The sequence below is a fragment of the Monodelphis domestica genome, chromosome X, assembly GCF_027887165.1.
Source record: "Monodelphis domestica isolate mMonDom1 chromosome X, mMonDom1.pri, whole genome shotgun sequence".
Classification (NCBI taxonomy): domain Eukaryota; kingdom Metazoa; phylum Chordata; class Mammalia; order Didelphimorphia; family Didelphidae; genus Monodelphis; species Monodelphis domestica.
Genome location: NC_077235.1, coordinates 81,021 through 100,702, shown reverse-complemented (window position 1 = coordinate 100,702; position 19,682 = coordinate 81,021). Strand labels below are relative to the sequence as shown.

Below are 19,682 nucleotides of genomic sequence, written 5' to 3'. Positions count from 1 at the left end.
TGAGCCTCAGATCTATTTGTCCAGTCTGCACCTCTGTGCCCATGTCACACCTCTGACATGAGACAGCTGGTGGCATGCTGCATAGAGCATCTGGCATGGAGACAGAAGACCCAATTTCAAATCTCTCCTTAAACACTTACTAGCTGTGAGACCTTGGGCAAATCACCTCACCTCTGCCTGCCTCCATTTCCTCATCTCTAAAGGAGGAAACATCGAGGTATCTATCCCTCAGGGTTGCTGTGAGGATTGAATGAGAACATATTTACAAAGGGCTCTGCAAGCCTGGAATGCTCTGGAAATGCCAGATGCCACTGCCTCTTGGGCATCTCAATCTGCTAGGCAGTGCACTAAACACTGGGGCTAGGAAGGGAGGCAAAAGCCAGTATGTGCCCTCAAGATGAGGAGAGGGATGGTGCTGGGCCTGGAGAAAGGGGGATCTGGCTTGGGTCCTAGGCCCTCCTCCCTCCAGACTGCTTCACCAGCTCCCCTGGATTTCATGGCCATCTCCAAATCCACCTTGCCTGCCCATCAATTTGACATCAAAGAAATTCCCTTCCCTCCTCTGACATCGTCGCCCACCTGTTGCAGGCCCTCATCATCTGGGCCATTGCAGTAACTTCTGGGGGAGCCTCCACTCCAGTCCATGCTCTATTCAGCTACCATTGATTTTTCCTAAAGTATAGGTCTGATCATGTCACTGCCCTATACAAGAGACTCGAGGGGCTCCCTCCCCCCTTGTCTCTGGGATCAAACATCGTTTGCCATTCCAAGTCCTTCAGAACCTCGTCCCCTCCTACCATCCAAGTTTCCCCAGACCCCCCCCCCCCCCCCCCCGCATCCCATCAGGCACTCTTCCATCCAGTGGCGCTGCCCGTATCCACCACCTCTTGGCTCTGAGCACTGTCTTTCCACTCTCTGCCTGTTGGCTTCCCAGGCTTTCTTCAAGTCCCAACTCCAATAGGAAGCCTTCACAAAGACCTCTTCATTCTAGTGCCTTCCCTCAGTAAATCCCTATGAACCCTGTAGATAATTTGCTTCCTCAGCCAGACTGTAATGTTTAGGGGCTGACTTTCTAAAAGCTATGGCGACTACCCAAGTGCTGGAGGGTCTTCCTCTCAGCTCCTGAACTGATGGCTGCTGAGGCTGTAATGGATGACTTCTCTCTGGGGCTAAAAGAAATGGGGCCTAGACTCTCTCTGGAAGGACTGGGTTATCCCCCTGCAGAATTCCCTGGCTAGCGGCAATGGAAGGAAGGCCTCAGTTGCTCATGACTGGGAAAATACAGGGCTTGCTTTCCCAGTAGTGCATTCTTAGGACCGTGTTGTGCCTTGCATTCTACATTTCCCCACTTCTGAGGGAACGAGCCCTGTGGGATTAGGAAGGCTGAAGTGAGCTGATGGATCAAAAGCCAAGTTCTAGCCCAGAAACACGCACGTGTACACACACAGCTGTGGAGGCCTGGGTCTAAACCCTAAAACCAACACTTTCTGGAGGAGAAAAGAAGCATATGCCAAGGAACAAGACCTGCCAGCGCACAGGCACACTCACACTCCAATGATGGCACTTCCAAACCAGGGGCTCCAACATCCTTGGGGGAGGGAGGGGGTGGAGCCAGGGAATGGGGCCATTCTAGGAGCCTCTTAAGCAAAACACACACATCTTCTTTAACTGTAAAGCACGACGTACCAGGGCCAGGGTGGGGGTTCAACACAAGGCCTTTCAACAGCTAACAGGTTTCAGGGGCAAAGGTTTGAACCCCAAAGTCCTCCTGACTGTCAGGCCACATCACTCCTTACATGTCCTTAAGGAGTTCTTAAAAAATTAAAATCAACACAATAATATCTTTGTCCATATTATTCTAAGAATGAAAAGCTGGGACTTCAGCAACAGCCCATGTGGCCCTAGCGTTGTGAGAGAATGCTGGGGGCAATGCCCTAGATGACTGCGACTGAGGGGAGAAACTCAGGAAGAAGACTGTATGCAGAGATGAGCCGTGAAGAAAGACCTGAGAAAAGAGGTGCACCAAGTGCCCTGGTGCATCACCACAGTCATCTGTGGCTGCCCTCACATGGGGATTTTGGATCTGCTTTACTTGGGGCTTTCTGCAAAGCGCAAAGTGTTGAAAGCCAAAGGCTTTTTGGCAAACTGATGGACTTGGAGTGGCCCAGTTTGGCCACATCCACAGATTTCCTAGCCTGGCAGTTGAGAGAGCTTGGACTCCATCACTCTCGAGGTCTGCTATTGCTTCTATGATTCCACTTGCCTAGAATAAGGATCAATGAAGGCAAGGTTTGGGCAGGTTTTTAGAGAGACAATGAGGGAGAGATTCACAAATGAGACTAGAACCACAAGGCTTCTCAGACGACAGCTGGGCTTGGCCCGCCTCCTTATGTTCTAGGGAGCAGCTTTGCTGACTTCCTCCTGAGTCCCTTTGGGTCTCCAAAAAGGATTGGCCAGCCTGGCCCATGTAAAGTCACCCAGAGACTTCTGACCTACCTTCCACCCTTTGCCTGGGTGATCGGAGACCTGTATTGAAAAGCAAAGCAAAGAGCTACCCAATGGATATGAACTCTCTCAAGGTGCTTCCAAAACAAGGGGCCCCAAAACGTTTTGCACAGTGATAGCCTCATCGGAATTAAGCTCAAGGCACCCCCAAGGCATTAAGAAAATGCCTAGTGCCTCGCTGGCCTAAGTGGGTGGGATTACCTGACACAGGGCTCTAATAATGTTTAATAGCACCATTCAGTATCTCCCAATCACATCCTGCTCCCCGAGGAGGTGCACATCAAGGGAGAAGTTTCCCAAGTACACTTTCAGGCAACACTCTGCAATACTGAGTGCATGTGGCCCAAGCCCAGGGAAGCTGGCTTCTTCTAACATGGATTTCTTGAATCCTCTCTCTCTCTCTCTCTCTCTCTCTCTCTCTCTCTCTCTCTCTCTCTCTCTCTCTCTCTCTCTCTCTCTCTCTCTCTCTCTCTCTCTGTTCTCACTCAAATTGGAGTCATGTTCTTAGAAGCAGATTTAATTTCAAAATTTCTATAGTTGAGACTCCTCACCCCTACTGGCTGTCCAGATCAGGGAGTAAGCAAGAAAAGCACCTCCAATATCTCCCTGGTTCCCTGCTGTCACCAACTGACTCCTCCACCCCCACCCCAAGCCTCTTCTAAATACCATTTGGTCTCTTCTTCCATCACCCTAAACTCAAGCCAACACTCCTCTGAGAAGCTCTGGTCATTGCCTGAGAACTGAAACAAAGAACAATGCCAGCTAGAAGCAGCTGGCAATGCCACAGTGGAGGCTGGGCCCAGGTTCAAGACTTCGAATCCAGCCTCAGACACTTATTAGCTGTGTGACTCTAGGCAAGTCACTTCACCTCTGCCTACCTTGGTTTCCTCCTCCATAAAACGCGGGCAAGGGCTGCTGTGAGACGACTTGGAGTTTGTGAAAGCACTGAGCATAGTCCCTTCACCTCCCCAATGAATTGGAGTCACAATGCCTAGGACCTGTCAATGCAAAGCCACTGTTTCTGACCATGCCTCTGTGGCTTTTGAACTTGGGTCTGTTCGGTCATCCCTGATGGCCAAAGATCCCTCTAGCAGAAGGCAGACCCTTCCACCTTTCACAGTCCTTTGGTGCTAAGGGGGCAGGATCTGAGAGGAAGAAGTGAATGCCTCCCACTGGTGGGGGTTGCTCAGTTTCTCAAACTAAACATACCGAAACAAGATGAGGTGGGGGAGACTATCAGAAGGCAGACCACACAAAGGGAAAAGGAGAAGGTGCTGCTTCCCGCCAGTGTTGGCTCTACAGCTCAGCCATGGAGACAAAACCGCCAAAACCACACTGGCTTTGCCATCTACATGGCGGCAGCAAAAGAGACCCCTGAAAGTGGGTGTTGTCATGGGTGCTTATTCCCAGGAAAGGGAGAGGGAGAGGGAGCACCATGTTGTGCTCATGAGGGCCCACAAGATGGATGCCTCTCTCCCTTCTTTGCAGAGAGGGGGCCCACAGGAGTGGAATGCTGCATACCCTGCAGACAGACAGCCGCACTGTCTTTTCCTTCCTTCCCACCTTTGGGACAAGGAATGGAAGCAAGTCTTGGTGCCATGTGCCTTCCCTCCCCTGAGTCCTCACCTCGTGGTGGGCCTAGGACTGGACTGCTTAAGCTGCTTTGTGTCCAGGACCACGCATTGGGCAGGAAGCAGTCTGTGGGAAGAAGCCTAAGGCTCCTTCTCAAAGTAACACTTTTCAGTCCACAGAATGCACAGGATGGAAACAAGACAAAGGAAAACAATTCTGCTGAAATATGCTTATCTTTAAAATATTCATCCCCAAAAATGCCAAGGCCATCAGCTCCAAGTGAGAAACCTTCTGGGATTGGAGTCTCAGAAGCTCCTACTGGCCCGGAAATCTGCTAATTGGAGAAGAGTTTGAGTGAAGCCTCCCCACAATCTACGAGGAGGCCACAAGGATCTTTATGCGCTTTACCTAAAGCTTCGGGAACATTTTCGTCATTACACCTCCTTTTATAATAACAAGATCTATTTTCTTTAATGATTGGTTCAAAAGCAACAGGTAACCCTATTGTGCTGGCTGCTTCCTGCGAAGGATGAACACCTCCCAATTGCTGGGCTGGGTAGGGGCTCTGGTGTCTCTGAACTCCAAAGTGTGGATGACTATTGGCATGTGGAGCTCAAGCAAAGGCCAAGGAGACCCTCTTCTTGAAGCCACCTAAGGGCTCAGGGCTCAGATCTGTCCACGAAGCATGAGCTATCCCAAACCCTGCCTAGACAGAATAAAGCGTTAACTCAGCCAGAGTTAGTTAGCAAGGCCAGAAAGAAAAGGGCCTGAGCATTTTCTTCCTGCTACAAATGAGTGCTGGGGGGGGGGGGGGGGGGGGGGGGGGGATGGGGGGGGTGGACTGGGAAAAATGAGCCCATTTTTTTTTTAACCAAAGGGGATAAATATACTGAAACCCAAGGAGGCACTGCATACCTCCAGATTAGTACAAAGAGAATCAGAGAAAAGATCAGAGAGAGAGAAGGGAAAAGGAAGTGGGGGAGAAAGGGGAATCAGGGAGAGGCAGAGGAGAGAGAGAGAGAGAGAGAGAGAGAGAGAGAAGGAGGGAGGGAGGGAGAAAGAGAAGAGAGAGAAGAGATCAAAGGAAGGAGGTAGAAAGAAACAAAAAAAAAGACAGAGGGAGGGAGGGAGGGAGGGAGGGAGGGAGGGAGGGAGGGAGGGAGGGAGACCTGAGCAGCTCCTTCCAGTGTAAGAAGGCCGCAGCCATGACTCATTTGTCAGAGAAGGAGAGGGCACACTAACCTGCAGCTCACACCAGGCGACCTCCACCCACGTCTCTGTGTCTAACCCTTTAAACACTGTTTTGAAGGCTCCTCTGCCCAGTTCAATGTCAAATTTCAGGAAGCGGCCACTTGGGGAAGTAGCTACTGCCTTCATTTCTGCCTCTTCTTCCATCTCCTTTTCGCTTTTTTCCTTGAGACAATCTTTAGAGGCTTCACAATTGGGCTTTGACCCTTGTTCAGGTTCATGCTTCCCCTCTTGTCCACCTCCTCCCAGTCCATTTGTTGAAAGTGGAGTTGTTCTTTGGGCACGCTGCCCACTCTCCTCTTTAGGAGAGAGGTCATCTTCCATCATCTCCTTGCTCTTCCTGAAGACTCTTGTCCTCTCAGTGGTTTCCCCAGAAGCAGAGGTCCTGGCATTCTTCTTCAGTTTAATCTCCATCATCAAAGCAGCATCCGCTGGAAGAACTCTATTTCCCAAAGAAACTCCATCAGGTTTCTCTGACTCTTCAGTGCTAGCTGGCTCCCCTGAATCCGTAGCCATGGTAGTGAGACAATGCCAATGCCGCCGCCGCCGCCGCCGCCGCCGCCGCCACTGTCACCAGTCAGGCACAGATGTTCACACTCTGTTCCTCAGGCCAGTCGAAGCTCAAGCATCAACATCACTGGAATGTCTGTCCTTCAGAGCTGTTACATGGAATTCACATAGCAACCTAAGGAAAAGAGGACATTTACAAAAACATTTCATAACAGAAATCACCATTAAGAAAACCTTTTCTCTTTTATTGAAAAAAAACAAAAAAGCTTCTATTCTTGCTTCATTCATGCCTAAACAGTGCCAATTACCGCTCTGGGCCCCTCTTACAGGCCTGGTCCAGAGTCCCCATAGCTCATCCCTATCAGAGGCAGTGCCTAGGTAGTGGGAAAGTTTCCCAATCTCCCAGTTATCTTTCAAGCTAATCCCTCCCCAGCAAAACAAGGGATGGTGGTGTTTTTAGCAAGACAAAGAGCCTTCCCCCCCCCCCCCCCAAGAAAGTCTATCCAGCCAACCAGTGACTGATAAAATCCATTCTTGGAATTAGGCAGAGTCACACAGGGGCCCTCCCTCCAGTCAAATAGCAGAGACAAGTACCAAACCCTAATTAGTAAAAGTTCCCAGGTGTCTCACCACATTAGGTTGTAGGAGTCTCTCCACCTAATGAGTGAACTGAAAAGACAGTATCTTCCAGGCCAAACAGATTTCTAGGCCAAGGAATGTCCATTTCAGAAAGTTTTTGGCTCTGAGTGGGAGAGCTGACTTAAGGCTAGCTGGCAGAGAAGATGCTGACCCAGGCACATTACAGACTCAACTATCCTTTCTGTATGTCTGGGAGATGAATCCCCTACCTAACCCTTCCCCTCCCCCCAACAGAGACAAAGCCAGGGCCTGCTAGCCAGAAAACAGAAGGTAGGCCCAAAATGAAGCTTAGCTTACTGAATCCCAGTAGACCAGGGTCACGCTGAGTTGACACCAAGGGGATCACAAGCTGGTGCTTACTTACTTACCCAAGGGAAGAGCCTTAGGGTTAGCAGTGGGTGCTGCTCTAAACAAGAGCCCCCCATCCCTCCAAGTGCCAAACGTTCATGTTGGCATCAGCTACTCTCTGAACCTCTTGTTTTGGGATAGGTACCTGATGGCAGCCTTCCAGAGACCCCCAACGGGCAGAAGAGATCACAGTTACACATGGGAGCAAGGAAGACCTCTGAGAAGTTCAAATACATTTTCCAAAGCACTTTTCTGCCCGTAGTGCCCCCTCAGTTCCTCATCATTGACTCTTTCAACCCAAATACCAGGCTTGGTGCTGGCGGGCAGAGTGGCAGAGTGGCAGAGAATGGCCAAGCCAACCCTGGACTAGAAGCTCATCATAGGAATGAGGCTGAGGGAACCTGGAACAGCAGCAGCAGCAGCAGGCTGGCAGCACAGGCCCTCAGGGCCAGCCTTGGAATGGTGCCAGGGCCCAGGATACAACACAGACACTCCTCAGGCAGGAGCCCTGTCCCACAGCATCATCACCTTCATCATCGGCAGTGCATTGTCTGATGTAACAATAGGTGTGCTGGACCCACATCTGGCTGCCCTTTCTGGAGGGGAGGCTTGGGGGAAACAGGGCTGAAAATGCTGGAGAAAGGGCTCTCCCCTAAATGAAGTCGACTTGAGTCGGCTTTAAGCATCCCCTTGAACGTCCCCTTCCTGGCTTCCTGCAGCCAGCTCTTCCCCCATTGGCACTCCTGGAATTGACCCCAGCTGCTGCCCCAGGAGGCTTGTCCTGCATTCTCATACCATCCTCAGAGACAAGCTCTCATTGACGTTCACCAAACTGGAAAAAAGAAATCCAACCTCCCCACTCCCAGACAAGGGTCAGAAATTTCTGAAGTTCCCACTGATGACAGCACAATCTCCTGACTAGAGCCCAAATGTCCTTACTTTACAAAGAAGGAAACAGAGGAAGCCCAGTGAGGGGCTTGCTCAACTTACTCCTAGTGGAAGTCTTAGAGCAGGAATTAAGCCAGGTCTTCTGACTCCAAAGAAAGTCAAAGAAAAGTGAGTCACCAGCAGCCAGCCTAACGCCTTCCTCCTAAGCTGACTTCATCATCTGGGATCCTCCCCACCAAGGCACTTGATCACAAGGACTCTATGCCTTAGGTCAGGGTAGTCAAAGTCAAAGAAAAACAGGGCCACTGAAACCTGAAGGAATTCTATGGGTGCATGCTGATTTAAAAAACCACATACTAACATTATCTAGGTTTTACCCTATTTTAATTTAGCTCAGGTTTTCCCAGTTACACACTGATCTGGCAACTTAGCTAAGGCTGGTCCTCAGGCAAAAGAACTTGGGGGCAGCTAGTTGACTCAGTGGACAGAGTGCCAGGTCTGCAGTCAGGAGGACCTGCTTCATATTTGGCCTCAGGTATTTCGTAGCTTCATGACCCTGGGAAAGTCACTTAACCCCAATTGTCCATCCCTTGCCCCTCTTTTGTCTTAGAATTGATACTAAAGCAGAAGATAAAGATTATTATTATTTAAGTCTGGCTGGCTGGCTGTCCCTGGACCTTTGCAGCCTGGCATGGGTATGAATGGGAATTCCAGGGAAATGGCCGTGTCAGTTGGGCAACTCCTCAGCTCTCTTAAAAGGAGGCAAATACAACTGCTGGACATCCTTTCTGGAGGGTTATTTGGATTTGGGGCCTAGGGGTAGAGGGAGCATCTCGAGTCAAAAGAAAATGGGCCAAGAAATGTCCAAAGATAAAATCAAGATGAAATCATTGCAAAGCCCTGCTACCTTGATTCCAATCCAGCAGGGCTTCATGAACTTTCAAGCCCACTCACTGAGGGTTTGGGATGACTCCAACATGGTCACCATGATGCTTTGGGGGAGGGATGCTTCACTTTCTGGGGGTCCCAGACCTCTTGGCACAACAGTCTGGGGAAGAAGTCTATGGCCCGGCTGGAGCCCTTCCCAGGAGAATGCTTTTCTGCGCATAAAATAAATGACACGTGACTACGGAGGAAACCGATTCTATTGAACACAGGGATCCAGAATTTTTTTTTTCCAGAAACAAAACACAAGTTTGTGGATTCCAAGGCCTAAAACAATGATGCCCCTAACTTTCTGAGTCCAGAAACCCAGGCTCCTGGGACCCCTGCAGGCTCTCCTATTGGACTGTGGGTTCTTTAAGGGCAAGTGCTGCCTTCGACCTCTGGCGGAAGGCTTGGCCCAGACAGACTGTGTTAGTGCTTCCTAAATACTAGAAGGTTATGGCATCTTGAAGACACCGAAAAGACATCACTGATGAAAGCAAGAGGTTACAACATGCATGCACAGGCTTGCCCCATAAAAGATACCTTCTCTACTAGAGAGTGATCTGACAAAATCCAAGAGACTCCCCTAAGCCAAACCAGGCCTTCCCTCTAAATGCAGGAGTGAAGCTTTAAGCCATAGACACACTTAAGAACAAGGACTTCTACAAACCCAGAAGAATGAGACTGAATTTTTTCTAAAGGGACCTGGTTCTACCTGGCAGTCACTACCCCCAACGTGTGGGGTGACGCCAAGAACCCATTGCCCCAAATCCCTTAGCCCTCGGCCAGCCCGGGCTACCCAGTCTTTGGCCTCGTGGCTTTCCTTTCGTGCAGCCCGGTTAAGTGTTGTAACAGTGTAGAAAACTGGGTGAAGTCAGTCTTTCAAGCAGATGAAGTTTTGTAAAGAAGCAATGCACTTATACCCTAGAAAGTATGGCAGCCAGGCCAGTTTTCACAACGATCTGCCCAACTAGAGGCTCTCAAGGGCTTGGTCCAATCATCTCCACCAAGCTCTTTGCCTGGCCTTTCCTGTGATGGATGGCTCAGGGTTGTTTTTGTTTTTGTTTTGTTGTTGTTTTGATTTATAACCGAAGAACAGAAACTGTTTTAAAACTTGGCTGGGAAACCATGAGTGTCCGTGACCCAGAAAACAGGTCAGGCCACAAACAGATCGAAGAAGAGTAAATTTGTAACATAAGTGTTCCCATTCCTTCTTGTTCTGGGGTCACTAGCTAAAGCACTCACTTCCCACAGGCTCCAGAGATAGGGAGCTGCTATCATCCCATTTCACAGCTGAGGGTATAGAAGCTCTGAATACTCCAATCCTTTTGACCCCATGTTACTTAACTGGTTCCCTGGGACAGGCCTTGAACCCAGGCAGGTTTCTAGACCCCAAGGCCTTCACCTGGCTCACCATGATCATCTGATGACTACATACTTGTTTCTCTGTTGCTGAGAGGCCTGAAGGAGATGCCCCAAATCTCAAGGTGGGGAGGTACTTCTGAGGCCATCAATCCAAGCCTGCAACAGGGAGCCCCCTTGAGCACTAGACAGCAGACAGAATGGAGTTAGCCCAACTGCTTCCATCAGACTCGTGGGGAACCCCCTCCAACCAGTTTGGGGCTCAATGATCTCTTCTAACTCTGTATATGGAAACTCTCTGGAAGCAGCCCACCTCTTGGGAGAAAAGCTCAGATTCTCCACAAGTCTTTCTTCACATCCAACTTCTCCAGAGTTCTTTGGTCCCCTGCAGTCAAGCAGGCCAAGGCTAACAACCACCTTACCATTCTTCATGTAACTAGAAGGCAGCAATCATGCCCCAAACCCCTAGCTCCCTGGGGTGAACTTTTCAGCACCACAGAGAGAGAGGTCCGAGGGTCATGATCCTCCGGGCCTGCAGACAACATGGTCTGAGTCATCTCACCCCTCTGACTTCCCAGCTCTGGGATCCTGGGCAAGTGGCTGAATGTCTCTGAGACTCTAAAACAGGGCTAACACACAGGCCTCAGAGGGTGAAGTGCTTGACAACCTTTAAATGTGAGGTGGTTATTATTAGGCAGATCATCACCCCTCTGGCCCTCTTTTTTCATTCTGTCAAATGAAGGGGGTAGACTAAGTGATCTCCAAAGCCTCTTTCAGTTCTAAATCACAAATAAGGTCTGATAGACCCAGTGGTCCCCCATTCAGTTCTCTGGCTTTTTATCAAAAACCAGGAACTTCCACAACACATGGTTCAGCTATTCCAAATGCCAAAAATGCTCCCAAATTCCACAATGGTCAGTGAAGGGAGAATGTAGGGACAGGAGGGGAGGGAGAGAGAGAAAGGCAGGATCAGATTCCGAGTATTTGGCCCAGGGATCTTGAAGCTAGCTAAGGCAATGACAGGAAGATACCCCCAAGATATTCCTTCAGTAGTGCTAAGTAGTTGGAAACCAAGTGGGTACCCCCCCCCCCATACTTGCAGACAAGACAGGCTGAATAAACTCACTCTTGGCCTAGAACAAGCAGGGCCTATGAAAAAATCTGAGAAACATAGGAAGGCCCCAATCAACTGGGGTGAAGGAGGTGGAGTGGAACAAGGAGAACCAAGCCAAACAAAGTGCTGGAAGCATGCTCCCATGCAGATTCCACCCAAGGCCAACTCTTGGCTCCCCTCTGAACTCCAAGTCAGAGACTATCAGCTGAAGCTGCTGTCCTTTCTTCTATTGGGGTGGTGGGGCGGAGAAACTGTGCCATAAGAAGCAGCTGTAAGCCAATTTCAAAAAAGGCAGCCAAGGAAGGAGTAGGTTGGGTCAAAACAGATTTTTTTTCGAGAACCCAGGGACAGATGAGGACAGGATCCTGGCCCTCTCTTCCTCCCTTCAGCCAAGGCCCAACAGTCTGTCCACAACACAGTCCTCTTCAAGTCTGAGGGCAAACTCACAGCCGGAGGGACACCCACATCTGACTCAGCCTGTCACTGACCTCTTGCTTTTCAAGATTCCTCCAAGGGCCACTGAGGGCTCTATCTATGTCTCAGATCAACTGGGGCTCACCCCCAGCACCACCCATACCAGAAACTCTTACTGAAGGAATCTTAGCTGAAGCAAATTCAATATAAGATTCCAGGGAACTGACTGAATGAGACGGGAGGGAGAGGGATGAGTCCAAGCCGTTTGGCCTCCTTTTCTGTGAATGCATCTACCACGTGATCACCCCACCAAATAGAAGCTTCCTTAGAAACACTCACTGAATGAAACTGCTGAAAAACAAATACTAAGATGTCAAACACAGAAGCCCGAGTACCACTGAAAGCAGGGTCAGGGGAAAGACTCTTCAATGATCTGGTGAGGTCTGCAGTATGGCAGGCCATCGAGTTGGCCCTAGAAGCTCACCAACCGATTCACATCTATGTAGCGAGGACCCCAGCTCTCGAGGCTTAGAGGCTGTGCAGGCTCTTCTTGGGAAAGCCCTGGTAGCATCTAGAGCATCGTAGAGGCTCTGGCCTGGAAACTGCTGAGGTCAAGGGGATTATTTCCTGCCTAAACTGTTAAGAATACTACCTGAGAAGATTCCAGATAAGAAGATAAAATAGAGTCAAGTCCTGCCTAGGGGGGCCAAAGTGAAAAGAACACCAGATAAGCAAAGCAGTCCATTGGACCACCCTTCAGCCAGACCTCAGGCTAGTTCCAATCTCCCTGGGCTACTATTTCCTTCTCTATAAAAATAGGCCTTTGGTTTACATGTTTTCTTAAAGGGCCCTTTGAACTCAGAAAGCATTTTGCCTAGCAGCCTGACAGAGGCTCCCGACATCAATGAAAAGTCTAACAGAAGACATTTCTTCCAAGCAACTGAAGAAGTGAAATTTCGATTGTTGCAAAACCAAAATGCTATATAGCCAATGAGGCACAAGTAAGCTTGCCACACAAGTCACTGAAGAAGTTTGTCCCAAATATTTGGACCAGACTCTAACACACACATTCATTCATTCATTCTCCCTCTCTCTCTCAACAGATAAGGGAATTGGCCTTTAAAAACAGTACTCAGCACCCACGGTCCCCACCGGGACCTAAAGACCAGGTAGGGAGTGATGAAGTTTCTATGGCATTTCCTCTTAACCTACCGAGATCATCAGCCAAATGAAATCTAAGAAGGCTTCCAAACAAGCAGTGACATCAGCCCTGGGTTAGGGAAAGAGGTCCCAGGTGTTTCCCCCATATTACAGAAAGCTGATTTCTCGAGTCATTTTGCCTTTGATGAACTTCTGAGGCTACCAACTCATAAGTGGAGTGAGTCAAATTTAGCTTTTCCCTATTTCTGGTTTCCAAAAGCAGTGACCACTTGGGGTGAGTACAAAGTTCTCCACTTTGGGGGAAGAAAAGCTAATGTGGGACCTTGGAGTCCTTGCCAGGGCACTGAGAAGTAATCAATTTCAGCTGGTATATGACCTCTGCTGGTTAACTCTGCCCTAAGGGTTTGGAGGCAGCTAGGTGGAACAGTGGAGAGTGCCAGGCTTGTTCAGATCTGGCCTCAGACTCTTCCTAGCTGTGTGACCCTGGGCAAGTCGCTCAGTCCTGTTTGCTTCAGTTTCCTCATCTGTCAAAATAAGTCAGGGAAGGAAATGGCACACCATTTCAGAACCATTGCCAAGAAACCCCCAAATGAGGTCACAAAGAGTCAGTCAAAGGGCTTGGAAGCAGTTTCTGGGACAAACTGGGGGGGCTGATTGGTCTGTGGGGATATGGCCCAGACACTTGACTGAAGGAAGGTGTGGAGTTGGACCAGTTCCTATCTCTTAGAACCTCAGTTTCTTCAGTTATAGAAGGGGGACCCATGTTTCTACATTCTTTTGTCCAAGATGCTAAGGGACTAGGAAAAGATGTGCTATATAAATGGAGGGAAGGTCCCATTCACCTAAGCACACAAACATGAGTGGTACAGGACAATTCGTTTGAGTGATCCTAACAGCTTACAGGTTCCCAAATGAAGCTCTGCAAACCCTGCCTCGGTGTAGAAGTGGGAATTGTGTAGTGGTGTAGAAGTGGCAAGCCATGTGGTGGGGCTGGCCAGAGAGTACATCTTGGGAGTCCAAGTCCCTCCTCAGGCCCATGTGAAGTGGACAAGTCACTCCAAATGTGCTCACTGGTATTGGCAGAGGGCAAGAGTTCCCTTAGCCTGTGAACCTGGACAATCAATTCACTACCATGAAACCCTACACTCCATGGGTCTCCATAGCCTTTCAGACTCCAGTTGGGCGGCAGGTGGATCCAATGGCTACTGAAGTCCCTTCCTCCCAACTCTGGGAATCGGGGCTTTTGTGAGTTTGGAGACAACAGTTCTGAGCTTTCCTCAGGATGGTCTTGTTAGATGGGTGGAGTAGCCAAGACTGGCAGTGGGTCTACCACATGGCCTCCCATATTTTTGCTCCCTAACTCTGGCAGCATCTTCTGCAATAGCTAAGCCACCCCCAAAAGATTTTTCTGCCATAAATGTGACTGGGGCACCTCAGAAGCTCGAATTCCAAGGCCTGGGCTCACCAAGTCAGGACAGACAGCCTGGCAAAGAGCAGGGCAGGTTACCCTAGGTGGGAACTTCTCTTAACATAGAACTGGGGCTAGGGTGGGGGGGGGGGGGTGGACAGAGCAAGCTGGGCTTTGCAAAAAGGCCTTTGGGCCCCGAAGAAAATCCAGCTCTACCAAAAATAGGAAAAGAGATCTTCCTCCATCCAGATAGCCACCTCTGTCATATTACAAGATGCCTGGAGCGGGAAGGAGATAACCCAAGTGTCTTGCTCAGTTGCACTGGCTCCCCAAAGCAAAGGGCAGGCTTCAGAAAAACAGCTCACTGTAGCAGGGAGGAGGAGGCGGAGAGGGAAAGGGCTGAGGAAGAGGAGACAGGGAGCAGGAGGAGTGACCTGGGCTCCCAGGGCTTTATTTGCCCGGACCATACACAAAGGACCACCTGGAAAGATGGCACGAATTCAACAGTTTAAGGGGGGGGAGGGGCGGGGGCCCTCCGAGGCCCCAGTGCTTTGTCGTCCCCCCCTCCTCTTCCCTTCCCGCCTGGTCCAGGCCACGTGCCGGGGATCCCCAGGCTCACGGTGTGGGTGTGGGCGGGGGTGGGGGTGCTAGCTACCGCTGCTTATCACCGCCCCCTGGCCATCCATACCAGCAACCGAGGTGTTGAGTGCCCAGTTGTCCCAAGGGATGTGTCCCTGATCTGGGGGGGGAGGGGGGCCGGAGCTCCATGCTGCCCAGTCCCTCCCCAAGGCTAGCCCTCTGCTCCGCACAAGCATCCTCCATCTGCCCGGTGCCCGCCGGCAGCCTTCACTGACCCACATTCACCCCAACCCCCCAGTTCCTGGCCAGGTCGGAGGATGGAGGGGAGAGGATGGAGGGTTAGGAAGGGGCTCCCCGAACTCTTCTCGCCGCCACCACCCCCCCCAACCCCAGCGCGCGCGATCCCTCACCTGTGGCCCCCGGGGGAGGGGGGGCGGGGACCGGAGTGAGCAAGGGAGGCCGGGCCGGGGGGCGGGGGGCGCGGCCTGGGCCCCCCGCCCCCCGCCTCCCGCCTCCTCCGCGCCGCCCTCGACTTGGCCCCCGCCCCAGCCCGGCGTAGGAGTGGGGGTCGAAGACGACGGTGGTAGCCTGGGGGTGGGGTGGGGAGGTGGGTTAAGCTCGTGCCCGCTCGGCCGCTTCGATCGGCAGCGGGCCGCTCCGCTCCGTGTGGCTGGGCTCGCTCGCCCCCGGTCCTCCGCTCGCCCGGCGTCCGACTGCCCTGCCGCTCGCTCCCTCGCCGGCTGCGCGCGCCCCGGCCCTATGGTCGGCCGGCAGGGGGAGGCCGCGAGGCTGGAGTTCAGACGCTGGCGGGCGGGGAAAGGGGGGGGGAGGCTAAGAGCCAGGAAGGAGGGACGAGCGGTGGCTCCGCCCCCTATCTGCTCCGTGCGCCTGCGCCCCCGCCCGCTGTCCTCTCCGCGCCTGCGCTTGAAAGAGGTCTGCTGGGGAAAATAAGGGGGAGAAGGATGAGAGAGACGCACCAAGGGGACGAGTGTCCTCCAGGGAGACCGGGGGTCCAGACCTGCGGGCTCTGGGGTTTCGAGCCACGGCCGACGTCCGCGTCGACTCCGAGGAAACAACGCCGACGCAACAGAAGCCAAGCGTTCTGCGCGCACGCGCACCCAATCCACTTTCTCCCCCCCCCCCCTCACCGCTGCAGCTCTGGATACGCACGCACGCCCCCCCCCCCCCCCAGCTCCCTCTACCACCCCAGGTACGCGATTAGGAGGGAACTGACAAGCTGCCCCTTGGCGGGTTTAGGTAGATTTCTGGGAAACTGATTCCCCCAGACCTACCCGGGAGGGAAACGTAGTAGCCTCAGCGACACCCCCCACCTCCCGCACTTCGATCCTTCTCCCTCTTTCCTTCTTCCTTTCCCCCAACCCATTATCTACTCTCGCTCTCCTTTACCCATCCATCTCGCCCCTCTTCTTCCTCCTTTTTCCTCCATCCCTCTTTTACCTCTCCACTTTTTCCTTTGCCTCCAATCTCCTTTCCCCTCTAGCCATCCTCTCCTCCTTCTCCCCTTCACATCCTTCCTTCTCTCCCCATCCATCCTTTCCCCTTTCTCTTCACCCTCCATCCCTCCTCTGCCCTTCCCACCCCTCCCCTCCCCCTTTCCCTCCCTCTTCTCCCTCATCCATCCCTCCTTTCCCTCTCCTCTTCCCATTTCTCCTCTCCCCTTCCCATCCTTCCTTCGCCTCTTCCCACCCCACCTCTCCATCCTTTCTCTCCCCCTTTCCAATCTCTCTTCTCCCCATCCATCCCTCCTTTACCCCTTCCTCTTCTCCCTCCATCTTCTTTCTCTCCCCTTTTACCCGACACCAACCAACCTCCCGGGGGACACCAGGGCACCCTACCTACGGTACACCATGGCTCGAGGACATCGAAGTCGTCGCGTGGCCGGCCCGAGACCCTGGGGTGTGCGCGCGAGCAGGCGCGCGCCTGGCTGCTCACAGCGAATCGGGAAAGGGACTGGTGGGGGAGGAGGCGGGGCGATAGGAATAGGGGCGGGGCAGCAGAGCCGGCGAAGTTGCCTAGGCCCCGCCCTGATGGGGGCGGGGCGTTCCACCCCGGCACGTGCTGGGCGCGTGCCGTGGTCGCAGGTTCCGCTGCGCCGGCTGGTGACGTGACGGCGGCACCGCCGCCTCAGCTCCAGCCGCGGTGCCGACGCCGATGGCCAAGTGGTATGGCCTCGAGTGAGCACCGCCCCAGCGTCCAGCTTGCTTTCACCTGATTGGAGTGACTCACTTGGAACGCCAGAGGCGCCGCTGACGCCACCAACCCGCGGGAACAATGGGCGATTGTGAGAGGGCGGGAGTGGAGGAGGGACCAGGGCCCTTCCTAGAGGCTGGGCCTTCCCCTGTTACCCAGGCAACCTGGGATCTTTGGGGCCCAGTCCCCATCCCAGCCTTTTGGCAGATCTCTCTGGATTATTTCTAGGTGCTACTTGGCCTTTCCTCCCAATCCCACGCAGTTTATCAACCTAGCTAGCTTCATCTCCTCCAGAGCCTGTTCTTTAAAGATGCTTCCCACAGTAAACCATCACCACAAGTCAGGAATCCTCCATGGCTCCCTCTTCTGCTGGACATTCATGGCCCTTTCAGGTGGAGATGTAACCCTGACTTTTCTTTGTCCCTGCCTGTCTGCCCTTAGTTGTGTGTGGTTCAAATGCTTTTCATGGAACACCTCCAGGAACTGAATCCTTTTCTGTCACCAGCCTTACTTCCCTGACCTGGCCTACAGCCTGGGTTCTGGCCAAACTGAAAACTAGCACAGCATTCTCTAAATTCACATGGCTCTGACTAGAACCATGGTCCAGACTTGGGTATTGTGACCCATATTTCAAGATCCAAGTCACATTAACATACAATTTAAGCACCTACTAAGCACCAGGTCTTTTGATCGCTGTCAGACTACCTCTTTGGATCAGTGGACAGGGACCTAACCTGAGAGTCTGACCTATACTCAAATCCAGCCTCTGGGCACATTCTAGGCTTTCAGTAGTTCCCCACAACCCTCTAAAATAATCAGTTATAGAGCAGTTGCTGATTATGTTAGTCAAGGGAATATCCTCATTGAGATCTCTCTATACCAAGGAAATCCCAAGTTAGTCTTCCCCCCCCCCCTCATTAGAATCATTAGGGTTCCTCATTATTCTTTGGGCTCCTGCTCTACCTATGTGAATGCTGGTTTATCTTTACTATCTCTAAATTCTTTCCCCACCTCAACTCTAACCTCCAACTCTAGGAAAAGATCCTAAGGCAAGCCGGGGGTGGGGTGGGGTGGGGTGGGGGGCGGCTTTCACATTTTCTTTCTTTCCCTTTACAGAAGTTTCCAGATCAATTCTGGAATCCTGAAAGCCAGGGAAGGGGGAGGGAGGGTTTTAAGGGCAGCAGTGATAAGAATATACTTGTACTTCTAGACATCTGTTTTCCTAATCCCTGTTGCCCAATATTCATGCTGGCCATAGCCTTCTTGCTTCATTCAATCTCCCATCCCCAATTGCCTATTGGATATTTCATACTGGACACATCTCTAATTTAATCTGTCTAAAACGGAACCCTTGGTTTTTCCCCTCATAAACCCTTCCAAATTTCCCAGTGTCTGTCAAAGGCACATCCTTCTAGTGCTGTAGGATCACAACCTTAGCATTCATCATCCTTGTATCCTTACTCTCCTTTACCCCACATATTCAATCTGTTGCCAAATATTGTCATTTCTAGTCCCACAACATGTCTCCCATCCAACCCTTCTCGACTTACACAACTATACCCACTCTGGTTCAGGCCTTCATCGCCTCACCTCACTGGCATCTCTGCCTCGAGCATGTCTCCAGTCCATCCTCCCATCTGCAACCAAGGTAAATGCCCTTAGATCTGGCCATGATGTGACACCCAGCCTCAACTAATTCCAGTGGATGTCATCACTACCTTCCTGGAATAAAGCAAAATTGCCAGACTTTAAAGCTAGAAGCAATCTTTGAAGATCATGAAATTTAACTTTTATTTGACAGAAAGGGGAAAAACTGAGGACCCTGGATGGGTGGAGAATAGCCTAGGTCCACATCCCAGAGTAAAACAGAAATAGAGGGAGAAGTTCCAGAGTTGGAAGTGACCTCAGTTTCCACCTCCTCATTTCCCAGAGGAAGTTAGTCATGTCTGCTAAGAAGGAGCATAGGATCCCTGAAAGTCAGTCAGAAGGCACTGCTTCTAGTCCCCTTATACCCAAGAAGACTCAGAGAGGAGCCATGTCAAGCCCAATGCCTCCAATGGATGTGCTTCTATGCCTCATTTCTATCTACTGAGCTCATATTTGTAAAAAGCACTTAACATGGTGCCTGGCACATAGTAGACACTATTTACATAAATGCTTTGTCCCTTCCCTTCTCCTTTCATAGCAGGGGGTGTTAAGATTTAAAGCAAAGAGGCAGAAAAGGGGAGAGAGAGAAGAGGATGGAGAGACCCGTGCCCTAACCCACAGAAATACAGGGAGCAGAGAAGGATGGGGTGTGGAGACGAGATAAGGGCAAGAGGGAGAGAGAGAAGGAAGGACAGACAGAGAACCAGGAGCAGAGACAGAAATGGACAGAGAGAGAGGACAGAGACACCAACACATAGGGACAAAGACATGGAGTGTCTTTGAAAGGAGAGGGGGGAAAAAAAGCCCCAGAGAGATAGACAAATTCCCAAGTAGGATCAGACCACAGGGAAAATACAAAGAGAGACAGAATCTCTCAGTGAGGCCCAATAAATAAAAGAATCAGTCAAGTTTTCCTGCCGGTTCCAATCCCTATATTTGGCAGCAAATAATGAGTGACTTGAGGGTACATCTGTGGTCACCTGAGGAAAACAAGAGATCAGAAGCCCAGAAACAATGCAGATGTTATTCACAAACACTCCAGGAAGTTTGTTTATTTATTTATTGCTGTTTTGGTTCTAATTTTATTTTTTGGTGTCCTTTTTTTTTACACACACACCCCCATTTCTTTTATTTTTTTCCCCTCTTTTT

General features: G+C 51.3%; 1 protein-coding gene across 7 annotated transcripts in view; it reads right to left on the bottom strand.

Annotated features, from left to right (window-relative positions):
• WNK3 (WNK lysine deficient protein kinase 3) overlaps positions 1 to 16,924 on the bottom strand; it is a 65,237-nt gene extending 48,313 nt beyond the window's left edge. The window contains exons 1-3 of one of the 7 annotated variants that reach the window (XM_056809041.1): positions 16,532 to 16,874; positions 15,086 to 15,610; positions 5,320 to 6,010 (exon numbers count right to left, since the gene is read on the bottom strand). In XM_056809041.1, the coding sequence (XP_056665019.1) occupies positions 5,320 to 5,841 (522 nt within the window). In that variant the 5' untranslated portion in view covers positions 5,842 to 6,010; positions 15,086 to 15,610; positions 16,532 to 16,874. Of the gene's footprint in view, positions 1 to 5,319; positions 6,011 to 6,967; positions 14,581 to 15,085; positions 15,613 to 15,652; positions 15,796 to 16,531 lie in introns of those variants that run through there. The other 6 variants (XM_056809040.1, XM_056809038.1, XM_056809042.1 and 3 more) reach the window with 6 other exon arrangements.
• Between the last annotated feature and the right edge of the window lie 2,758 nt (positions 16,925 to 19,682).